The sequence below is a fragment of the Erythrolamprus reginae genome, chromosome 1 (genome assembly GCF_031021105.1).
Source record: "Erythrolamprus reginae isolate rEryReg1 chromosome 1, rEryReg1.hap1, whole genome shotgun sequence".
In the NCBI taxonomy this organism is placed as follows: domain Eukaryota; kingdom Metazoa; phylum Chordata; class Lepidosauria; order Squamata; family Dipsadidae; genus Erythrolamprus; species Erythrolamprus reginae.
Genome location: NC_091950.1, coordinates 223,831,265 through 223,851,894, shown reverse-complemented (window position 1 = coordinate 223,851,894; position 20,630 = coordinate 223,831,265). Strand labels below are relative to the sequence as shown.

Sequence of the window (20,630 nt, the reverse complement as noted above, 5' to 3'; positions counted from 1 at the left end):
AGAGATCCTGGTATGGAGCCAGATGATGGCCTATCAGAGGACGAAGGAGCCCCTCCAGCATTTGCAGGTCTCTTTAGACCATCCCTCTTTCACCTTCTACTAAACAAAGCAAAACAGGTGGTTTGCACTGGGCACGGCCGACAAGCCTACAGACCCAGCAGCAGATACACAGCCAGCCACTAGAGTGTTTACCGAACCTCAAAAGAAGTCGGACTGCATACCTTCCTCTCAAATGTTCCGTGACAACATTAAAAGGCCATGGAATCGCCCAGCAGCAGCTCTAGGCCCAACGGCCTCAGAGCAAAAATTCTATGCCTTCGATCCGGAGATGGAAAACTTACTGCAATTTCCTTCCATTGATGCTCCCGTCACAAGCCTAGTGTCCAACGCACTAGTACCATCAGAGATGGCAGACGGCTTGAAACCGGATGACCGGAGAGCTGAGGGACTAATTAAAAAATCACACCAAATGGCATGGGCACTCAAGGCATCGACGGCCGCGTCATTTTTCAACAGAGCATCAATCTTGTGGCTTCAGGAGATGCTCACAAAACTAGGACCAGAGGATGGCCGGTTGAGGCAAGATATCAACAAACTTTTAGCAGCAGCTGAATTCTCGGCTGATGCTACGTTATCTTCAGTGAGATTTTCCTCGCGAGTTTTGGCAGCGAACCTATCATCCCGTCAACTACTTTGGCTCTGCACTTGGCAAGCAGATGCCAAATCCAAATGGCATCTAGCTTCAGCACCTTTTGATGGGGCCAAATTGTTTGGGGAGTCCCTTGACAAAGTCCTTATAGAGGACAAGGATAAAAAGAAGATTTTACCCAGAACCTATAGACGCCAGGACAGACGTCCCACCCCTTATTTCAGACGTCAGCCCTTTTGGGCAGAGACTTCCTTGGCTACATTCGCAGTCAACAGGTCATACACCCAAGGGTCTTTCACACAACCTGCCTATAGAACAGACAGGAACAACTACGGAGACAGAAATAGACAATTTCAGCAACCCAGGAAGCCCTTTAGAGGCTCCAACAGGGGTGGTTACTGTAGAAGTAAGTGACTCCAAAGACCTTTTTCCCATAGGAGGTCAGCTTCAACATTTCACCGACTCCTGGTAGAATATCTCTACAGACATCTGGGTGTTAAATACACTTACCCAGGGACTTACCATAGAATTCCTATAGCGACCTCCAAACCGATTCCTCCAATGTCCAGTGATTCTCAACCAGCACAAAAGGGACCTTCTGCACCAGGAAATCTTCCATCTCCTCGAAATAGGTGCAATCAAGGAGGTTCCCCCACACCAAGAGGGTCAAGAATACTATTCAATAGTATTCATAGTACCCAAGGCTTCAGGTGGTTGCTGACTCATACTCAACCTAAAACAATTGAACATATTCGTGAGATACCGCAGATTCAAAATGCATTCATTAAAGACAATCCTTGCAGCAATACGTCAAAACGATTGCCTGACATCGATAGATCTAAAAGAGGCGTACCTGCACATACCGGTATATCCGGAATACAGAAAGTTCCTTCGATTCTGCTTTGAGAATCACCATTTTCAGTACAAAGCCATGCCATTTGGCCTAACGTCGGCCCCACGAACGTTCACAAAGATACTGGACATTTTAACCGCAGAACTCAGAACCCAACCTCTGCGAATCATGGCTTACCTGGACGATATCATAATATTGTCCAGCAGTCCCAGCAGAGCACGGGAAGACCTGAGGGAGACCATCAGAACAGTAGAGAATCATGGTTTCTCAGCCAACTACCAGAAAAGCCACTTGACCCCAACCAGACAATTGTCTCATTTAGGGACCAACATAAACACCACGACAGGCAGGGTCTACCTGTCTCCCGAGCGTCAGAACAAGATCAGAGACATGGTAGCAGAGCTACAAAGAAGGAAAACAGTTCCACTAGCCTTTCTATCTCAACTTCTGGGATTATTCATCTCGTGCATAGACATTGTTCCTTGGATCAGACTACACGCCAGACCACTACAGTAGTTTCCCTCCCCTTCCAGAGGAACCGGACCAGCCACTCTTCCATAAAGGTAACAATTTCAACAAAAGTGCAGCGATCCCTTCCATGGTGGAGATCTCCAGCTCTTCAACAAGGGTCCCCCTTTCTGCCGCATCAGGAGGTGACGATAACAACAGATACGAGCCTTTCAGGCTGGGGCACCCAAGGGCTGTGGGTAGCCCAAGGGCTGTGGAACACAGAGGACCTCACAGACCCAAACATCGACCTCCTGGAACTCAAAGCGGTTCACCTGGCACTTCGACACTTCGCACCGCAAGTCAGACACCAACATTTGCTGATCCTGATGGACAATGTGGCTACACGAGCACATATCAATCACCAAGGGGGCACGAGATCAGATCGTCTCATGCAGGAGGCACACTCCCTACTCAGATGGGCAGAACAACACCTGGCATCCCTGAGAGCCGAACACATCTCCGGCATCTCAAATGTAAAAGCAGACTGGCTGAGCCGGACGACCATCGACCCAGCAGAATGGAGTCTGGAACCATCACTTTTTCAGGAAATAACCCACAGATACGGGACACCAGATTCGCCATCCACCTCAACAATCAGCTCCCGCGTTTCTTCTCCTGCTTCCCAACACCGGGAGCGGAACAAGTCAATGCTCTGTTCTGTCCTTGGCCGGAAGGCCTCCTATACGCCTTTCCACCAGTATGCCTGATCCCGAGAGTGATAAACAAGCTCCTACGGGAAAGAGCAGAAATACTCTTAATCGCACCATACTGGCCCAGACACCCGTGGTTCGCGGATTTGAAGCAGTTGTCGATCTCCCCTCCTTGGCGCATACCGCATCACAGGATCTGTGATTCACCCAGAACCACATTGGTGGAAACTTGCTGTGTGGCATTTGTTTTTGTTTTTTTTAATAAATCTTTTTATTAATTTTCATAAAAGGACGCACAAACTTACAAACATTAAACATATAGTTTGGGGAGGTATCCTCCCCACTTATCTCAAAAGTGTAAATGCAGATATAGAAAAAAGAATACAAAATTGAATACATAGTTGAATACTAATACATAGAAAAATAGCTAATAATAGATTTAAAAAAAACTAGTAACAAGTAATTTAAACTAAGATAAAATCAAACATTCTTCTCATCTTATTACTATTGTATATATAAACTAATTCTAGTACCATTCTTTTAAAAAAAACAAAAACAAATCTCAACCATTACATATATATTTACTTCTTACATATTTTGACTTTAATTTTCTTTAATTTTTTTCTTGTCTATCCATATATAGACTTTGTTCCATGTTTTATAAAATTTTGATTCTTCTTGGTCATTTAATCGTCTTGTCATCATATCAATTTCCGCGCAGTCTAATATTTTTATAATAACTTCGGTTTTTTGGGGGATATTTTCCCCTTTCCAATTTTGCGTGTACAGTGATCCCTCGATTTTCGCGATCTCGTTCTTCGCGAAACGCTATACAGTGGAACCCCGACATAAGAGCTGCTCTACTTAAGAGCAACTCGAGATAAGAGCTGGGAGGGGAGAGATATTTTTGTTCTACTTACAAGCCCAAATTCGAGATACAAGCGCCAAGGAGCTGTCTCCTGAAGCCAAACGCTAACTTCCGCGTTCGGCTTCAGGAGACAGCTGCGAAGCGGCCGCGTGTTTTAAAAGGTTGCAGCCGGCCTGGGGGGCTCGGGGGGGTGCTTGCAGCTTTCTTTCTTGCTCTTTTTCTTTCTCTCTTTTACCTTCCCTTCCTCTATTTCTTCTTTTCTTTCTCCTTCCCACCTTCTTCCCTCCCTCCCTCCCTTCACTCATTCCTCTCTTACTCTCCCCTTTCATAAGTTTCCTTGCTTCCTTCCTCTGTTCCTGTCCCTTCCCCCTTTCTTTCTTTCTTTCTTTCTTTCTTTCTTTCTTGCTCTTTTTCTTTCTCTCTTTTACCTTCCCTTCCTCTATTTCTTCTTTTCTTTCTCCTTCCCACCTTCTTCCCTCCCTCCCTCCCTTCACTCATTCCTCTCTTACTCTCCCCTTTCATAAGTTTCCTTGCTTCCTTCCTCTGTTCCTGTCCCTTCCCTCTTTCCTTCCTTCCTTCCCACCCTCCGTCCATTCATTCACCAATTCCTCTCTTGATCGCTTAAAGCCGGTCCCTGGTGCAAAAAGGGTTGGGGACCTCTGTCCAACAGGATTGGGTGGCAGAGAAGTTGAACATATGTAAATTTAAAAGTTTAAGAAAGTTTACAAGTTAAGTGAAAGAAACTTCATTATTCATTTATATGTACATGTACATTTCTTCATTAAAAACATGTCTTTCTGCATAATTTAGACTAACTTTGTGAGTTTTTTGAGGGCTGGAACCAATTAAAATTATTTACATTAATTCCTATGGGGAAAAGTCGTTCGAGATAAGAGCTGCTCGACTTAAGAGCCCAGGTCCGGAACGAATTAAACTCGTATCTCGAGGTACCACTGTATCGCGATTTTCCCCACCCGATGACGTCACTCTCTTCCTTCCTTTCTCATCTTTCTTTCTCTCTCTCTTTCTCTATCTTGCTTCTTCCTCTCTCACACTCTCTTCCTCCCTCTCTCATCTCTTTCTTTCCTTCTCTCTCTTTCTCTATCTCTCTCCCGCTTGCTGGCGGGCGGCAGGCGGCGGGTGGGCGGGCGAGCGGGGGCATCAGTGAGGAAGACCCAGGGAAGGTTCCTTCGGTCGCCCAGCAGATGATCTGCTCGGCAGCGCAGCGAGGAGCCGAATCGGGGTTTCCCCTTTGCGTGGGCGGCGGGGAAACCCCGATGTTCGTCTGCTCGCTGCTGCTGCGCTGCCGAGCAGATCAGCTGCTGGGCGGCCGCAGCAGCAGCGAGCAGACGAAGATCGGGGTTGCCCTGCAGCCCACACAAAGGGGAAACCCCGATTCGGCTCCTCGCTGCGCTGCCGAGCAGATCAGCTGCTGGGCGGCCGAAGGAACCTTCCCTGGGTCTTCCCTGCCGCCCACGCAAACTCCACCATCTGCGCATGCGCGGCCATGAAAAAAAGGGCGCGCATGCGCAGATGGTGTTTTTACTTCCGCAACCCTACATCGCGAAAAATCGATTATCGCGAGGGGTCTTGGAACGGAACCCTCGCGATAATCGAGGGATCACTGTATATAATTCTTGCCGCGGTTAAAATATGTACAATTAAATATAAAATTTCTTGCTTATAAACCTGGTTAGTAATTCCTAACAAACAAAACTCCGGGGTGATTTCTATATTTTGCATAACTATTTCTTTTATCATTCTCTCTATCATTTTCCAATACGTTTTAGCTTTACCACATGTCCACCATTGGTGGTAGTAGGTCCCTATTTCTTTCTTGCATTTCCAACATAACGGGGAGGTCTTGGGAAACATTTTTGCTATTCTGTATGGTGGGAGATGCCATCTATAAAACATTTTAATTTGGTTTTCTTTCATAGACACTGATTTTGTCATTTTCCAATTATTTATCCAAACTTTCTCCCATGTGTCTATATCTATATCTTTCCCTATATTCTTACACCAAACTATCATGTTATCTTTTAAAGTTAATTCAATGTTCTTATGGGCAATCAAATATTTGTATATTTTCCCAATTGTTCTATTTTGATTGATGGTAATTAAATTACTCAATAAATTTTTATTTTTATTAAAAATATAAAGCGTGGTATCCTTCTGGTATTTAGATCTAATCTGTGCATAATGCCACCAATCAATTATTGTTCCTTGTTCTTGTAATTTAATTCTAGATTTTAACTTCATTTGATCATCTAACAAATCTTTATATCTTATTGTTTTTGTATCCTTAATAGAATTTGGATGTATAATTGCTTCTAGGGGGGCCACCCAATCAGGGATAGTTAAAAAATGGTTTTTCCTTATATGTTTCCATACCTCCAGTAGGTATTTTCTTAATGTATGTCTTTTGAAATATGAATGATTTTTATCTTTATCATACCAAACAAAGGCATGCCAGCCAAGCATAAGGTCATGACCTTCTAATTTTAATGTTCTTTTATCTTCCAAAGTTATCCAGTCTTTAATCCATGTTAGGGCGGCTGCCTGATAATATAGTTTCCAGTTTGGGAGGGCAAAGCCTCCTCTCTCTTTTATATCCTCTAGCATATTTATTTTTATTCTTGCCTTTTTACCTTGCCATAAGAATTTTTTAACCATATTTGTTAAATCTTTGAAAAAAATCCCTCCTGGATTTATTGGGATTACCTGAAAAAAGAACAAGATTTTAGGTAGAATGTTCATCTTGATTGTGGCAATTCTACCCAGAAAAGATATTTTTAAATTATTCCATATTTCTAAATCTTTTTTAATTTCCTTAATTAATTTTATATAATTATCATTTTTTAATGTTATTGTTTTGGAAGTTAGCCAGATTCCCAAGTACTTAACTTTTTTAACTATCTTAATTTCAGAAATGCATTCCAAGTTACTTTCTTGAGTTTTATTCACAGTTTTTGTTATAAATTGTGTTTTATTTTTATTTATTTTTAGACCTGCTACCTTACCATATTGTTCTATTGTCCAGATTAATCTTGGGGCTGTTACAATCGGATCTTCAATGATAAAAGTCAAGTCATCTGCAAAGGCTTGAACTTTGTATGTCTCTTTTCCGACAGTTAAGCCTTTTATCCTTGAATCTGCTCTAATCTTTATTAGTAGGGTTTCTAAAGACATAATAAAGAGTAAGGGTGAAATGGGACATCCTTGTCGAACTCCTTTATTTATTGTAAAAGCTTCTAATTGGTTGTTATTTAATATAATTTTAGTTGTTTGCTCTGAGTAAATAGCATCTATTAAATTAACAAATTTGGGACCGAATCTCATTTTATTTAATTGCATTTTTATAAATATCCAATTAACGTTGTCAAAGGCTTTTTGGGCATCTAGAAACATTAATGCTAAAGTTTTTTCTGGGTGTTGTTCGTAATATTCTAATACATTAATAATTGTTCTAAGGTTATTTCTAATCTGTCTACCTGGCAAAAAACCATTTTGGTCTTGATGGATTTTACTATTTATAATTGTTTTTAACCTATCTGCATATATTGCAGTAAATATTTTATAATCAACGTTTAATAACGATATTGGTCTATAGTTTTTAATTTTTTCCGGTGCTGTACCTGGTTTGTGAATTAGGGTTGTCAAAGATTCAGACCAGGTTTTAGGAATTTTACCGTCTTGCCTGCATTCATTAAAAATTTGTAACATATTCTTTCTTATTATCTCATTTTCTATTTTATACCACTCTGCTGGAATGGCATCTGGCCCAGTAGCCTTATTATTTTTCTGCCTTTTAATAATTGTAAGGAGTTCTTCCATTGTTATAGGACTTTCCATCCTCTCCTGTTGTTCTTCTGTTAGTTGAGGTAACTCCGAGCTTTCTAAATATTTAAATACTTCATCTTCCTCAATATTATCATTTTTATATAATTCTTTAAAAAAGTTTTTTACTATATTTGCTTTCCCTTCTAAATCGTATTTTATTGTTCCATCTTTGTCTTCTAATTTTTTAATTAATTTAGATTGTCTCTGTTTCCTTAATTTATATGCTAACCACCTACCTGGTTTATTGGCATGTTCAAAATAGTATTGTTTGGTTCTTTTTATTTTTTCTACCATTTGATTCTGGTCCTCCAATCTAATTTTATGTTTAATAATATTTATTTTTTTCCCTAAATCTTTGTCTTTTATATTTTGTTGTGATATTAATTCTAACTGTTTTAATTCTTTTATTAATTGTTCGTATTTACTTTTCTTTCCCTTATTATATTTTGCTGTATAGGATATTGTTAATCCTCTTATGTATGCTTTAGTTGCATCCCATAAATTTTGGGGAGTATTGTCTGTGGTTTTATTAATTTCAAAAAATATTTTTAATTCTTTCTCAATCCATTCTTTATACTCTTTCTCTTTCAGAATATTTCTATTCATTTGCCAGTTATAACGCTTTTTACTATTTCTCATATAAACTATTACTGGATTATGATCCGCCCATGTATTAACATCTATCTCAACCTCTTTTATATATTCTGCTGTTATTTTCGGGGCCCATACCATATCTATTCTCGTCCAGATTTTATGGGGATTTGAATAAAAAGTATACTTCCTCTTTTTGGGAAATCTTTCCCTCCAAATATCATTCAATAATAATTCTGTTTTCATTTTTTGGAAAGTGGAGGGTAATAAATTCTTTTTTTTTCTTTTTATTGTTTTTTTCCCCTCCCGAGTGATCCAATTGTCTATTTGAAATAGCATTAACATTTCCAATAATTAACATATTTTCCACATTTAATTCAATAATTTTTTGATGCAATTTTTTATAAAATGTCATTTGATCTTCATTTGGGGCATATATAGAAACAATAGTAAGAGGTCTAGGTTCAATACTAACTTGGACAATCAAAATTCTACCTTCATCATCACTAAATAATTGTTTGGAATTTATAGAGTTCTCCACATACATCGCTACTCCTCTTTTTCTTTGGTCCGCTAATGCAGCATACATGTTTCCAATTTTGGTATTTAATAATAAATTCCGATTACTTTTTTTTATATGTACTTCTTGTAATATCACAATTTGAGCCTTTTGGTTCTTAATTTTAGAAAACATTTGCTTCCTTTTTTTTGGTTCATTTAGTCCATTAACATTTACAGAGAAGATTTTTAAGTCACTCAATGTAGTCATTTATTGTATTTTTTGGTTTCTCGCTGCAGTTGCTTTCTTCTCGCGCCTGGGTCCTGTTCTTGCTCTTGTGATAGAACCCCCATAGCTTCCGCCTGGAGTGCTGTCAGTTCTTTTGTTATTTGCTCCATTTGGCTTATTCCACTGTTTTCGTAAAAGTCTCTTGCTTGATCTAAATTTTCCAGTTTGTATCTTGTAGATTTCCATGTCAATGACAGTCCTTGTGGAATAAGCCAACGAAAAGTTATGTTCTCTTTAATCAAAATTTTGGTCAAGAAGTGGTAGTCTCTTCTGTTCTCTCTGACGCTTCTTGGAACCTGTTTCAATATTTTTATATCTTTACCCTTGAATTGCGTTGTCCAGATCTTGCCCAATGTAGAATGTCATCTCTCAGCGTTCTTCTTACAATTTGATATGAATCTCTCTTGGAAGATTATGGCGACGAATGTAGCTATTAGAAATTCTGTAAACTTCATCGATTTCTTTTATTATTTCTGCGGGATCCATTTGTAGGATTCCTCCAATAATTTCGGCCATAATGGCCTTTAAGTCTTCATCCTTCTCTTCTATAATATTTTGAAACCGTAGCCCATACGAAGCACGTTGCATTTCCAAGTGTGTAATTGATTCGTCATATCTTCTATAACGCAGGTGCGCGCTGTCATCAAGATGGTCCATTCTTTTCTCAATTTTCTCTGTTTTTTCTTCAACTGCTTTCATTCGATCTTCACTCTCCTTCAAAGTTTGTTTAATCTCCTTCATCTGGTCCTTCATCTCTGCTGTATCTGCCTTCATCTCAGCCATTTCTGCTTTTATGGCTTCTCTCTGCTGGGATGCATCATTTTGTGATTGGAGCATAAAGGCTTGCAATGCATTCAATGTTTCTTGTATTGTAGTAAGTGAGGATTGTTGTGGCTTTTCTTTATCCTTCTCCTTGGTAGACATAGTTACGGACAAAACCTGGTGTGCCGGGGAAGAATGGGGTGATCCTTGGGGCGATGATGCCGCGGACGTTTGTTTCTTGATTGTTTTAGTAAAAGTAGAAGTACTCGACATTCTTAAATTTACCGTTAATGTTATTTTATGTTAGCGAAATGTAGAGAATCACTACAAATTCCAAACGTATTCAGTCAATTTCTAAAACAAATTCCCTTTAAAAAAAAACACTTGAATTGCAAATATAATCAATAATATGATTTTAAACAAATATCACCTTATATTGTCTTATTACTCTAAATTAAATGCTATGAAAGAAAAAAGTAATAATAAAACAAAATAACCTTCAATACAAATTAACGTAAACCAGGAGATATAAGGGAAAAAAAAAGATTGTGATTTGGCACAACAGAAAAAAAAAAAAGTACAGGAGAGAGGGAGGGAATAAGAGGAATATATATAAGATTTATATAAGATAAAAATAGAAGAGAAAGAAAGAAATAGAGAAAAGAATGAAGAGAGAGTAAAAGGAGGAAAACAATCTAAAAAAAAGGGGGGGAGGAATTTACTTTGGTTAAAATAGAACAAAGGACCAAGGATTATTTAGCAGTGCATATATTAATCTAAATATAGGTATGGGGGGGGGGGGAAGGAAATTCAAAAGGATTTAAAAAAATTTAGGATATCAAAAAGGAGACAAGAAGCGAAATTCAGCTATTTAATTCTAAAGTGATTATGTTGATTGAAGATCTTTTCTGTTTATAGAAAAAGAGTTAGTTTGAAGAAGTTCCAATTATTTCAGCTGTGATAGGAAAAAAGTTTAACCTTTTCAAAGTTTATAAAGTCTCAGTTTTCAAAGTGGTTTTAATATATTTGTCTGATGTTAAAATGGAGTCAATCCATCTCTCGCAGCTCAGAACAGAGTAAACAGCCTCTCTGCTACGAATCCGACGAAACAGCCAGTAATCCAAACGAAGTAATCCAGATGTGAACGATCAAGTAATCCAAAAATTTATAATCCAAAGAGGAAAACAGAAGATAATCGTTCTTGTGTATTTATCTCAATTTATTTCATCTTCTTTTGTTTAAAAGTTTATTAAAAATTTGCAATAGGTTTTGTGCAGTTAAATCCTTCCGCTGCGTAAATCAGAGCCCAGGATTCATTTTCTGGTGTTTTAGTAGCAAGTTATCTCACGGAGAAAAGAGGAAACACATTTAGCCAAATAATTTCAATTTGTTGCTATTCAATCTTTTAAAGTCTCATTTTAATTCTTTTGCAAGTTTTCTCTGTTTTTTCAAACGTTTAACAGTCCAAGTTCAAAGTCAAAACAATAGGTGAAAGTGATGAAAATAAGATCCGGCTGTTGATTTGCGCCTGGATACAATGTTTTAGACAACTTTCACTTTCTCCTTGCTTCAAAAAATTCTTTAACTTTTCACTTTCTTTTACTCCAGTCTTGTTATTTGAACATGAAACGTAGAAAAAAGATTTTTTACCTTGGTTGTATTCCTTTTTCAATAAAAAACGCTGCAAACTGCTTTCACTTTTTTTTCTTCTTTCTTGCTTCCCAGGTGGTTAAGTGGGATCGCAATGGCCGTGTCCTCCGTGCTGGAGGGCCGGTTCTCCCTGCACCCGAGCTGCGGGATAGACCGCTGCCTCTGGAGCTTCGGCGGGAGCTCCTCGGACAGGGGGAAGTCCCCTGTTCTAGGATCGAGCCATCTGGACTCGATCCGATCGCAATGAAGCGACCTCGGGAGGGGTGAAAGGAGTCTCTAGGCAGAGCCCTGCCAAGAGACTCCGCTGCGGTCCTCAGCTAGACCGGAAGTCAACTTGCTGTGTGGCATTTGAGGGGAACAGATTAAGGAGAGTTCAAGTGCCAGAAAAGGTCATTAATACTATTCAGGCATCACGCCATCCATCAACCACTCGGATTTACCAAGCCATATGGACAGCATACTGCACCTTCTGCAGGAAACAGAACCTGGACCCACAGTCCCCATCTGTGATTCAACTTCTGGCCTTTCTACAAACTGGTCTAGACAGAGGACTAGCACCGAATACCCTAGGCAGACAGGTAGCAGCCATAGCTACCATTCTCAAAACAGAATTTGCACTACCAATTTCACAACATCCATGGGTACGTGATTTCATTAGAGGAGCAGCAAACATTCGACCCCCCCCCGTCCACCACTTCCCAATTTGGGACCTACCACTAGTACTGCAAGCCCTCACCAAACCTCCCTTTGAACCAATACGGGACATTCCATTACGACTGTTATCTATTAAGACAGCTTTCTTGACAGCGATTACATCAGCAAGAAAGGTCTCAGAACTGTCAGCACTCTCAGTCAGACAGGACTTATGTATCTTCCACCCAGACAGGGTGGTCCTACGATTAGACCCCTCCTTCCTGCCGAAGGTAAACACAGTTTTTCATCGAGCACAGGAGATTATACTGCCAGACTTCTGCACCCATGGGTCACATCCACTGGAACTTAAATGGCATAAAATTGATGTAAGACGCGCATTGAAAATTTACATCAGACGCACAAGTACATTTCGAAAGATGGAATCCCTATTCGTGTCCTACTTTCCTGCCTCCATGGGATCCAGGGTCTCATCTAAGACTATTAGTCGCTGGATACGTTCTTGCATAACCACAGCATACAAGCTAGGCCCCACTCTGAGACCAAGGGGCATTACGGCGCATTCCATGCGAAGTGCGGCCACATCAGTGGCATGGGCAACTCAAGCACCGATTGAGGACATTTGCCAAGCAGCAACCTGGGCTGCCCCAAACACATTTATCAAGCATTACCACCTAGATACATACGCTTCAGCTGAAGCAGATTTCGGACGTAGAGTGCTGCAAAGTGTGTGCAATGCCCCTGCGCACCTGGTCCAGCCTCTTCCTGCCCCGGATAATTAAGCTTGGGTATATCCCACCTTGGACTCTCTGCAGCAGTGCAGTGGAGAAGAACCGTTGCACTTACCTGAACGGTCTTCTCAATGCACTGCAAGGAGAGTCCAAACCCAACCCGGCTATTTGGCCCAGGAGCACAGGTCTTAGAGCTACAGTTGATTTAAATTCACATTTGTTCTCAGTTAACAATACTTAATAAAAGTTCTTGGTTGATTAACACTATGACTTCGTTTTTATTGTAGACTGACCCAGTAAGGGCAGTATGGGGGCGGGACCGGTTATTTATGCTAATATTTAACTCAGTCCCTTCCAATAAGGCTGAAGTATAACCCACCTTGGATTCTCCTTGCAGTGCATTGAGAAGACCGTTCAAGTAAGTGCAACGGTTCTTCTGACCAGGATTTTGGAATATTCCCATCCACTATGATCCAATTAAATATTTCTAACATATTTGTAATTGTAACATCACTTTCAATTTTGTACCATTCAGCCGATATAGCGTCTGGTCCTGTAGCTTCTTAGGCATCTTTAAATGTAATGTCTCTCTTAGCTAATAATCATTTTTTTGGGCTTAGGTCTCTCATGCCCAAAACTAGACTATCTCATATTGTTTCTTTTAAGTTGGCAAATTTACATTCAGCTGCAATCTCTCTCAACTTTGCAACAGTCATTTATAGTTTCACCCACCTACTGATCTATGCGATAAAATTTATACTGGTAGGCTAATGGGGATGATTGAATACACAGGACCAGTAAGGTAGTGGAACAGCTCTTTATTTCAGCTCCAGTAATCATACAAGTACCAGGATGCACTGCTGCAGCTCCCTTTAACAGGGAGCTGTTCGACAATTCAGCCAGTGACACTTGTTCATTATCCCTCCTAGAAAATAAACCAATGAGTGAAGTGTTACATCAGAATTCACTCTCATTGGATATCTAACCCTCCCTCCCCTCCTTCCCTGCTTCTCATTCCCATCTCTTTCTTGCTTTTTTTAGATTCATTGTTTCTTTTTTTCTCCTATTACAGTGTTCCCTCGATTTTCGCGGGTTCGAACTTCGCGAATAGCCTATACCACGGTTTTTCAAAAAATATTAATTAAAAAATACTTCGCGGTTTTTTTCCTATACCACGGTTTTTCCCACCCGATGACATCATACGTCATCGCCAAACTAAGAATTTTTGCAAATAAATAAAAAAAATAATTATTGTTAATAAGTAATTATGTTTATAAATATCAGGATCACTAAAAGTGTCTTATTCAATAGTGAGTACCAGTAATAATGGTGAGTAAATGGTTGTTAAGGGAATGGGAAATGGTAATTTAGGAGTTTAAAGTGTTAAGGGATGGCTTGTGATACTGTCCATAGCCAAAAATGGTGTATTTACTTCTGCATCTCTACTTCGCGGAAATTCGACTTTCGCGGGCGGTCTCGGAACGCATCCCCCGCGGAAATCGAGGGAACACTGTATTGCTTCAGTGGTATGTGTTCAAGGGACTATGGACTACACATCCACTCCAATTGCACCCCACCCTGCTCCCCCATCTTCTGTCCCCAGACTGTGGAATGCTGCAAAAAACTGCCATCCCAGCTTCTCTTCTCTCTCCAGTTCTTTTCCTACTCAATGTCACAGTGCAGAGTTGTGAGGGGTAAGAACCCTGTGTTCACATACACACGCATGTGCATGAATAGGCAGAGGCTTCCCATTTTGACCCCCCCCCCAATCCCTGCCTCTGTTGTCTACCTCCTTGTAGCCCTGTGCTTTGACATATATTTTTCCAGGGGTTATATAATGTTATATAGTCTCAAACAATTACAGAATACAAGAAATGGTAGAATAATAATAGAAAAAATAATAGAAAACATTTGTCATTTAGCAAATTAGTATTAGCAATACTAATCCAAACACTGAGCCCCTTTTTTATAAGGTAGGTCAGTAGGAAGTTACTATATGCCAAACCAACAGAGTTTGTAAAAATATATGTTTCTCTTCAACAGGATAACATTGAAATCCCTATCCCAAGGTACTTTATCAAGGAGAAAATTAAAGTATTAAAAGAGAGAGAGAGAATCCTTGCTCAGATCATGTTGGAAGCCGGAATGTATGAAGATGAACCTGTAAGCATATTTATGTACAGTATATGAGTATATATGAGGTAATCCTCATTTAGCAATCACTTTATTCAGACTCTCAGTAATGATCATGTTGTCTTGGTAGTCACATGATTGCAATTTTGGCACTTTGCAACTGGCTTGAACTTACAATTGCAGCAACTTCCTTGCCATTTTTCCTCAAGCAAACTGAGCATGGCCAGTCTGGCGAAGAGAAGGACCAGGGGTGACATGATAGCAGTGTTTCAATATTTGAGGGGTTGCCATAGAGAGGAAGGGGTCAGGCTGTTTTCCAAAGCACCAGAAGACCAGACACAAAATAATGGATGGAAGCTGACCAAAGAGAGATTCAACCTAGAAATAAGGAGGAACTTTCTGATGGTGAGAGCGATCAACTAGTGGAACAACTTGCCTGCAAAGTTATGAGAGCTGTAACACTTGAGACTTTAAAAGAGAGACTGGATTGCAATTTGTCTGAAATGGTGTAGGGACTAGATGATCTACTATATATATATATATATATATATATATATATATATATATATATATATGTCACATGTTTAAGCTGAATTTGAAAATTAAGGGAGACTAGGATAGATCTATTTCGGCCTTATTTTGGCCTCATCAGCTAGCCATACCCACTGGAACTTGAACCTGCAACCTTTGCCTTGTAAGGCAGAGAATTATCCTCTAGGCTACAGTATCCAATCCCTTCAGCTCTGTACCAGGGAAGGGTTACATTTTGTGTCGAATCACCCTGGTATATTGAAGGAACATCACAGCTCCTTTTTTGCCTCTCGGCCCAACCCAGGGCCATTTCCAAGGCAGTTAATTTTATTGATAGCCGACAATTCTATCTGTATGTGTCACATGTTTAAGATGAATTTGAAAATTAAGGGAGACTAGGATAGATCTATTTCGGCCTTATTTTGGCTTCATCAGCTAGCCATACCCACTGGGACTTGAACCTGCAACCTTTGCCTTGTAAGGCAGAGAATTATCCTCTAGGCTACAGTATCCAATCCCTTCAGCTCTGTACCAGGGAAGGGTTACATTTTGTGTCGAATCACCCTGGTATATTGAAGGAACATCACAGCTCCTTTTTTGCCTCTCGGCCCAACCCAGGGCCATTTCCAAGGCAGTTAATTTTATTGATAGCCGACAATTCTATCTGTATGTGTCACATGTTTAAGCTGAATTTGAAAATTAAGGGAGACTAGGATAGATCTATTTCGGCCTTATTTTGGCCTCATCAGCTAGCCATACCCACTGGGACGTGAACCTGCAACCTTTGCCTTGTAAGGCAGAGAATTATCCTCTAGGCTACAGTATCCAATCCCTTCAGCTCTGTACCAGGGAAGGGTTACATTTTGTGTCGAATCACCCTCTCGGCCCAACCCAGGGCCATTTCCAAGGCAGTTAATTTTATTGATAGCCGACAATTCTATCTGTATGTGTCACATGTTTAAGGTGAATTTGAAAATTAAGGGAGACTAGGATAGATCTATTTCGGCCTTATTTTGGCTTCATCAGCTAGCCATACCCACTGGGACTTGAACCTGCAACCTTTGCCTTGTAAGGCAGAGAATTATCCTCTAGGCTACAGTATCCAATCCCTTCAGCTCTGTACCAGGGAAGGGTTACATTTTGTGTCGAATCACCCTGGTATATTGAAGGAACATCACAGCTCCTTTTTTGCCTCTCGGCCCAACCCAGGGCCATTTCCAAGGCAGTTAATTTTATTGATAGCCGACAATTCTATCTGTATGTGTCACATGTTTAAGCTGAATTTGAAAATTAAGGGAGACTAGGATAGATCTATTTCGGCCTTATTTTGGCCTCATCAGCTAGCCATACCCACTGGGACTTGAACCTGCAACCTTTGCCTTGTAAGGCAGAGAATTATCCTCTAGGCTACAGTATCCAATCCCTTCAGCTCTGTACCAGGGAAGGGTTACACACACACACACACACACACACACACACACACACACACATTAAAAAGTGGGGAAGGCAGTAGAGGGCCTCTGCTTTTTCTCCCAGGGATCCCCCAGGCAGCAGAGCAAATTCAGATGCCAAAAGACAGGCAGTTGGCTTCTTGGTCACACTTGGACCACAGTGCCCACCACTCCACTGCCCACCCATATTAGAGGGCCCATCCTCACCCACTCACCCACCTACATTCATACTGCAGCATTCAGCTGCATTGCAGCTCCCACTCCTCACAAAGCTGATTCTCACTTAATTGCAATGAGAAGTGCTGGAATTGACTGCTAAGCAATGTGACATCACACATTATAATCTCTTTGGGTGGGAGAGAGAGAAGTCTGAATATCATAATGACTTAATTAAAGATAATATGTCATGATGTTGATCATAATTATAGGACTAGGCAGAAATTCTTTCCTTGATAAATATTTGTAACACCTTATTATGCCCTATGCCTGTACACATCCATACTCATACAAACCTTTAAATGGTATCTTCTGTTCTTTTTCTTTGATGGGAGCTCTATTCAATCATAAATTAGTCTTCCTGTGAACCTACTCATTCCACTTTCATATTCATTATTTCTATATAACCAAAACACTTCAGCATACTTATTCCATACCAATCACTCAATTCTGTGTTCAGTAACCATACATTCTTGAGCCTTTCACTTCTTTTATTACTTGTACTTCAAGTAAAACATTCTCATTCCATACAACTTTTATAAAGTTTCTCTTGATAGCTATTATCACATGTAAAAAATGGGGCAGAAGCACAAGCTTATGCAGATATTTTTGTTTCTTTGAAATAATGTATATATTTCTCACACCAGTCCACACAAAGCTTTTACACATTTTAGCATTTCTTCATTTCCATTTTTAGAAAACATTCCATTTCCATTTTTAGAAAACATTCTTCCAAGGTGTACAAATTCATCTACACGTTCTAGTTATTACTAGGATCTTGATGAAAAACAAAAAGAAGTCTGATTTTGCACACATGCATATTATTCATGGATTTCCCAGATGTTGTTCAGTTTCCCTTTTGGCTTTATCTCTTTGTTTTTACATTCACTAACCTTTTTTTTTTTGTATAGGAGAATAGTAACAGTATCCTTCTGATCAGCAGACATAGATGCAGTTTTCACACAAATATTACATGAATCACACAGTCATTTCATAACTAAGCCACATTTATTTTTCCTGCTTTTATCATCCATGCCTATGTCCTTATCACAGAATTTATGCCATCATTTTCATCTATTGTTTCTTGGGCATTAACATTTATTAGTTTCAGTTCTATTCACATTGTATCACTGTCATCTCCCTAAAGTTTGGAAAATACTCCTTTCATCATTTCCTTACTTACTCCAGATCTTTCCATTCAAATCTGCATAGGCTCTTTGTTTAACCTTTCACATGCAAAGTAACCTTTTTACATCTAAATTACTCTGCATTTCCTCTGCATCTTTCAGAATTAACTATTTCTTGTTTTCTTTAATTATATTCTTGGCAACAATCTTTTTTTCTCCATGCAAATTATTAAGGATGTGCAGCTATTTGGATCTGTGGAAAAGGTGCTTCATAGGGATATGGGCACACTTTGCTAATTCTGTAGCAGCTCCTTAAAGAGTCTTGACTTTTCATAGAATTTTCTTTCATGGAAATGAGTAGGGGATGAGTGACTATGCTGTAATGTAGGAAGACATGTTGGTTTAAGGAACACCAACATGAACAGCAAGTATGCCCAGGTGCCCTTTGAAGCATTTTCTACTTTACATCCAAATAGCTGTGCATAATTATACACTATATAGCATCTAGAATGGGAGATCGTAGTTCTACACTATATAGCATCTAGAATGGGAGATCGTAATTATACACTATATAGCATCTAGAATGGGAGATCTAAGTTGCTTATGTCTTAGTTATTCTAAGCTGCATTATTGCAATACACACTACATAGGACTGCCCTTAAAGACCATCCAGAAACTACAGGCAGTCAAGAATGTAGTTGACCCAGCAGTTTGGGGCATTCCTGGGCAGGGCCATATGATACATTATTCTGTAACCTCTCCTGGCTTCCTACAGGTTTTTGAAAATAATTCAGGATATTTATTAATTTAATTTAATTTAATTCAATTTAATTTATTTGACTTCTATGCTTGAGAAGCCGAGGTGGCGCAGCAGGTAGAGTGCAGTACTGCAGGCCACTAAAGCTGACTGTAGATCTGCAGGTCAGTGGTTCAAATCTCATCACTGGCTCAAGGTTGACTCGGCCTTCCATCCTTCCGAGGTGGGTAAAAAGAGGACTTTTTAACAGATCCGGCAATATGGTGGCTCTGTTAAAAAGTGCTATTGCTAACATGTTGTAAGCCGCCCTGAGTCTAAGGAGAAGGGCAGCATAAATAAATAAATAAATAAATAAATAAAATAAAATAAATGCTGCCCAATCCCTATGAGATTCAGGGCGGATTACAACAAAAATAGTACATAACAATAAACGAGTCAAAAAATTAGTAATAAGAACATTAAAAATCCCATAATAAATCAAAAAAGAATTAACCAATCAAATCCACAATTACACAGTTGCAGTTGGACATGATAAGATGTTACAATTCACAGCCTCCAGGCCTGGCTGCAAAGCCAAGTCTTCACAGCCTTTCAGAAGAATAGGGTGGAAGCAGTATGGACATTGGGGGTGTGTAGTTGGATCCATAACATCGGGGCAGCCACAGAAAATGCTCTTCCTTGTTGGCCTATCAACTTGCTTTGTTTATTCGATGGGACTTGGAGGAGGCCAATTCCCTGTGATCTGATTGGAGTCTGAGAGGTATATGGCAGGAGACAGTCTGGTAGATAGGCTGGTCCTAAGCCATGTAGGGTTTTATAGGTAATAACCAACACCTTGAATTGCGACTGGAAACCAGTGCAGTGTGCAGAGTGTTGGTGTTATATAGGTGTATTGAGGAACACCCATGACAGCTCGTGCAGCTGCATTCTGGACTATCTGTAATCTCTGAACACTCTTCAAGGGTAGTCCCATATAGAGCGCGTTGCAATAATCTAGACAGGAGATAATGAGGGCTTGAGTGACCATGCACAGAGCTTCCTGGTCCAAATAGGGCCTCAAATGGTATACCAGTCGAACCTGAGTGCCTTTTCCCCATGCCCGAGGCTGCTGGTGGACTTTGGCTTTCTCAGCTGACCCGTGTGTGGCTCGCAAACGGGGCTCACCTGGCTGGGACTCCCTTCTGGGCTAGGCTTAGAGAAGGAGAACAATAGGATTTGTGCGCAGACTTTTTCCCGTGGACACATGGCTGGGTCTGGCGAGCAGCTCTTGGGGGCAATGGCAGCTGGCCAGAAAATGCCAAAGTTGATGGAATTTTGGGGGGGGGAGAAGACCAGCCCTCTTTATTTGCCTTAAATGAGGATAGAATAGGATGGAAGTTTTTACTGGCCAAGGGATTTGTCTCAAATACCCCCCATGCTTTCCAGCCGCTATCAAAAAATCTGAGCGGCTGAAAGTTTCCCCAGGACAGGAGAAAGTCTTGGGGGGGGGAATGGGACAGTGGGGTGAGAAGGACCAGGGGGTCGCACGGGAGATAGGATGGTAGACACCCCCTCCACTCACCTGCATCTCTTTCCCTCTCCTGGCTTCGGAGGGACTTTAATGGGTTTTTCCCCAAACTGCTGTGCAGTCCCTCCCATCTGGCCTGTGTGGAAGCCAGGCTGAGGGCAAACTCCACTGGCAGCTGTGCTTGATGCGGTACCAGACCTTGGAGCGTTCCTGGCCCAAGTGAGGCGCTAGAAGGATGCCCGTGGGACGGGGTGGGGAAAGCCAGGTGAAGGAGGAGGAGGGTGCCTCTGAAGCTGGGGTGTGTGTGTGTGAACAGATGCAGTTAGGAAGGGGAGGTTATGGAACTCAGCTCTTTTTTTCAGC

The 20,630-nt window shown here is 40.4% G+C and overlaps 1 protein-coding gene across 5 annotated transcripts in view; it reads left to right on the top strand.

Moving 5' to 3' along the window:
- Positions 1-20,630, top strand: part of IQCA1 (IQ motif containing with AAA domain 1) — a 464,058-nt gene that overhangs the window by 71,562 nt on the left and 371,866 nt on the right. For 4 of the 5 annotated variants that reach the window (XR_011557328.1, XM_070732268.1, XM_070732270.1 and 1 more), the window contains exon 3: positions 14,589-14,708. The exons of the other annotated variant lie outside the window; for it this stretch is intronic. Coding sequence is in view for 3 of the 4 variants with exons in the window: in XM_070732268.1 (XP_070588369.1) it covers positions 14,589-14,708 (120 nt within the window). In the remaining variant the exon portion in view is untranslated. The remainder of the gene's footprint in view (positions 1-14,588; positions 14,709-20,630) is intronic. 5 annotated transcript variants of the gene reach the window in all.